The sequence below is a fragment of the Ursus maritimus genome, unplaced genomic scaffold (genome assembly GCF_017311325.1).
Source record: "Ursus maritimus isolate PB19 unplaced genomic scaffold, ASM1731132v1 scaffold_7, whole genome shotgun sequence".
NCBI classification, from domain to species: Eukaryota; Metazoa; Chordata; class Mammalia; order Carnivora; family Ursidae; genus Ursus; species Ursus maritimus.
The window spans coordinates 31256462-31257513 of NW_024426885.1; the positions used below are offsets into that span (position 1 = coordinate 31256462).

The 1052-nt window shown below is 43.1% G+C and overlaps 1 protein-coding gene and 1 long non-coding RNA gene across 2 annotated transcripts in view; one reads left to right on the forward strand and one right to left on the reverse strand.

The window, feature by feature from the left end:
• The window catches only part of BLNK (B cell linker), a 104262-nt gene that overhangs the window by 92038 nt on the left and 11172 nt on the right, over positions 1 to 1052 (forward strand). The window contains 1 exon segment of the mRNA XM_040623877.1: positions 1039 to 1052. Coding sequence (XP_040479811.1) covers positions 1039 to 1052 — 14 coding nt within the window.
• The window catches only part of LOC121101204, a 1486-nt gene continuing 839 nt past the window's right edge, over positions 406 to 1052 (reverse strand). Inside the window, exon 2 of the long non-coding RNA XR_005833132.1 lies at positions 406 to 912. This is a non-coding gene — a long non-coding RNA (uncharacterized LOC121101204). The remainder of the gene's footprint in view (positions 913 to 1052) is intronic.

Genomic DNA, 1052 nt, shown 5'->3' on the forward strand with positions numbered 1-1052 from the left:
GGAGGGAGGGAGGGAGGGAGGGAGGGAGGGAGGGAGGGAGCCCCCAGGACCGCAGAGGCAAAGCAGGTTGGTCAAAACTCAGCAGGCTGTGGGAACCAGGTGTGTGTATTGTTGCTCCTTCTGAAATTACCAAGCTGTAAAACCATGAAAAAAATATCTCACATAATTGCTCAAAGTAACTTGCCATAGACTTGAAACATTCTTCAGGGATTCAAGGCTTCCGAATTTTGCTGCATTACAAGAACCCCCAAAGTCTATCTTACCATATTTGAATCTTTGAGTTCACACTAGCTTTATTCCTTTTGGGTTCCTGTAATGGAAGACCAAGACCTTTCTTCCATGTGGGACACAAACCCATAGACATACCCAGATTTTAACACACCCTGGACCAAATTTGAGGAAGAATAAAGCATTAAAGTAATTTATAATCACATTTATCAGTGGTTCAGCAGTAAATTTCTTACTGTTCAATATAAATTTCTTACATTTCAGGTTACACCCATTTTCCTGTGTACTAGTTTTAACTCTACCCCTTCCTCTCCCACTCAGAAAAACACAATGAAATGCAAGTGAGATTAAATTATAGGGATGACCTTAGTTTTTCAAAAAGAGTAGATTATTTGCAAACTCTGATATTTTACCTTTTATCAGTAAAAATTACTTATACCACCACTTATGACTGATGACGATACGCCAGGGTGCTGTAACACCTGTGTGGGGGACGCCGGTGTGGTTCAAACTGGTTTGTCTCTGGCTGCCACCTGTACTCACACACTTGAAGGTCGACCCCATAGGCTCGGTCCCCATGGATATTGCTGCAGAGTGGTAAGGTGTGCCTAACGCTGCTGGGTAGGAGTCCTGGTCCTCATCATGCAGACACATCACCAGACTGACAGGTGCATAAACAGCATCCTGGTGAAAGACATGTTCATGGGAAGACATTGGACCAAACCTGGGTCTTCTCAGTTGATGTTGCTGGGTTTGGACAAGGAGACAGACGTTTCATTCTAGCCTAATATGAGAATTTTCTTAATGCAGAAAAACCTATACCT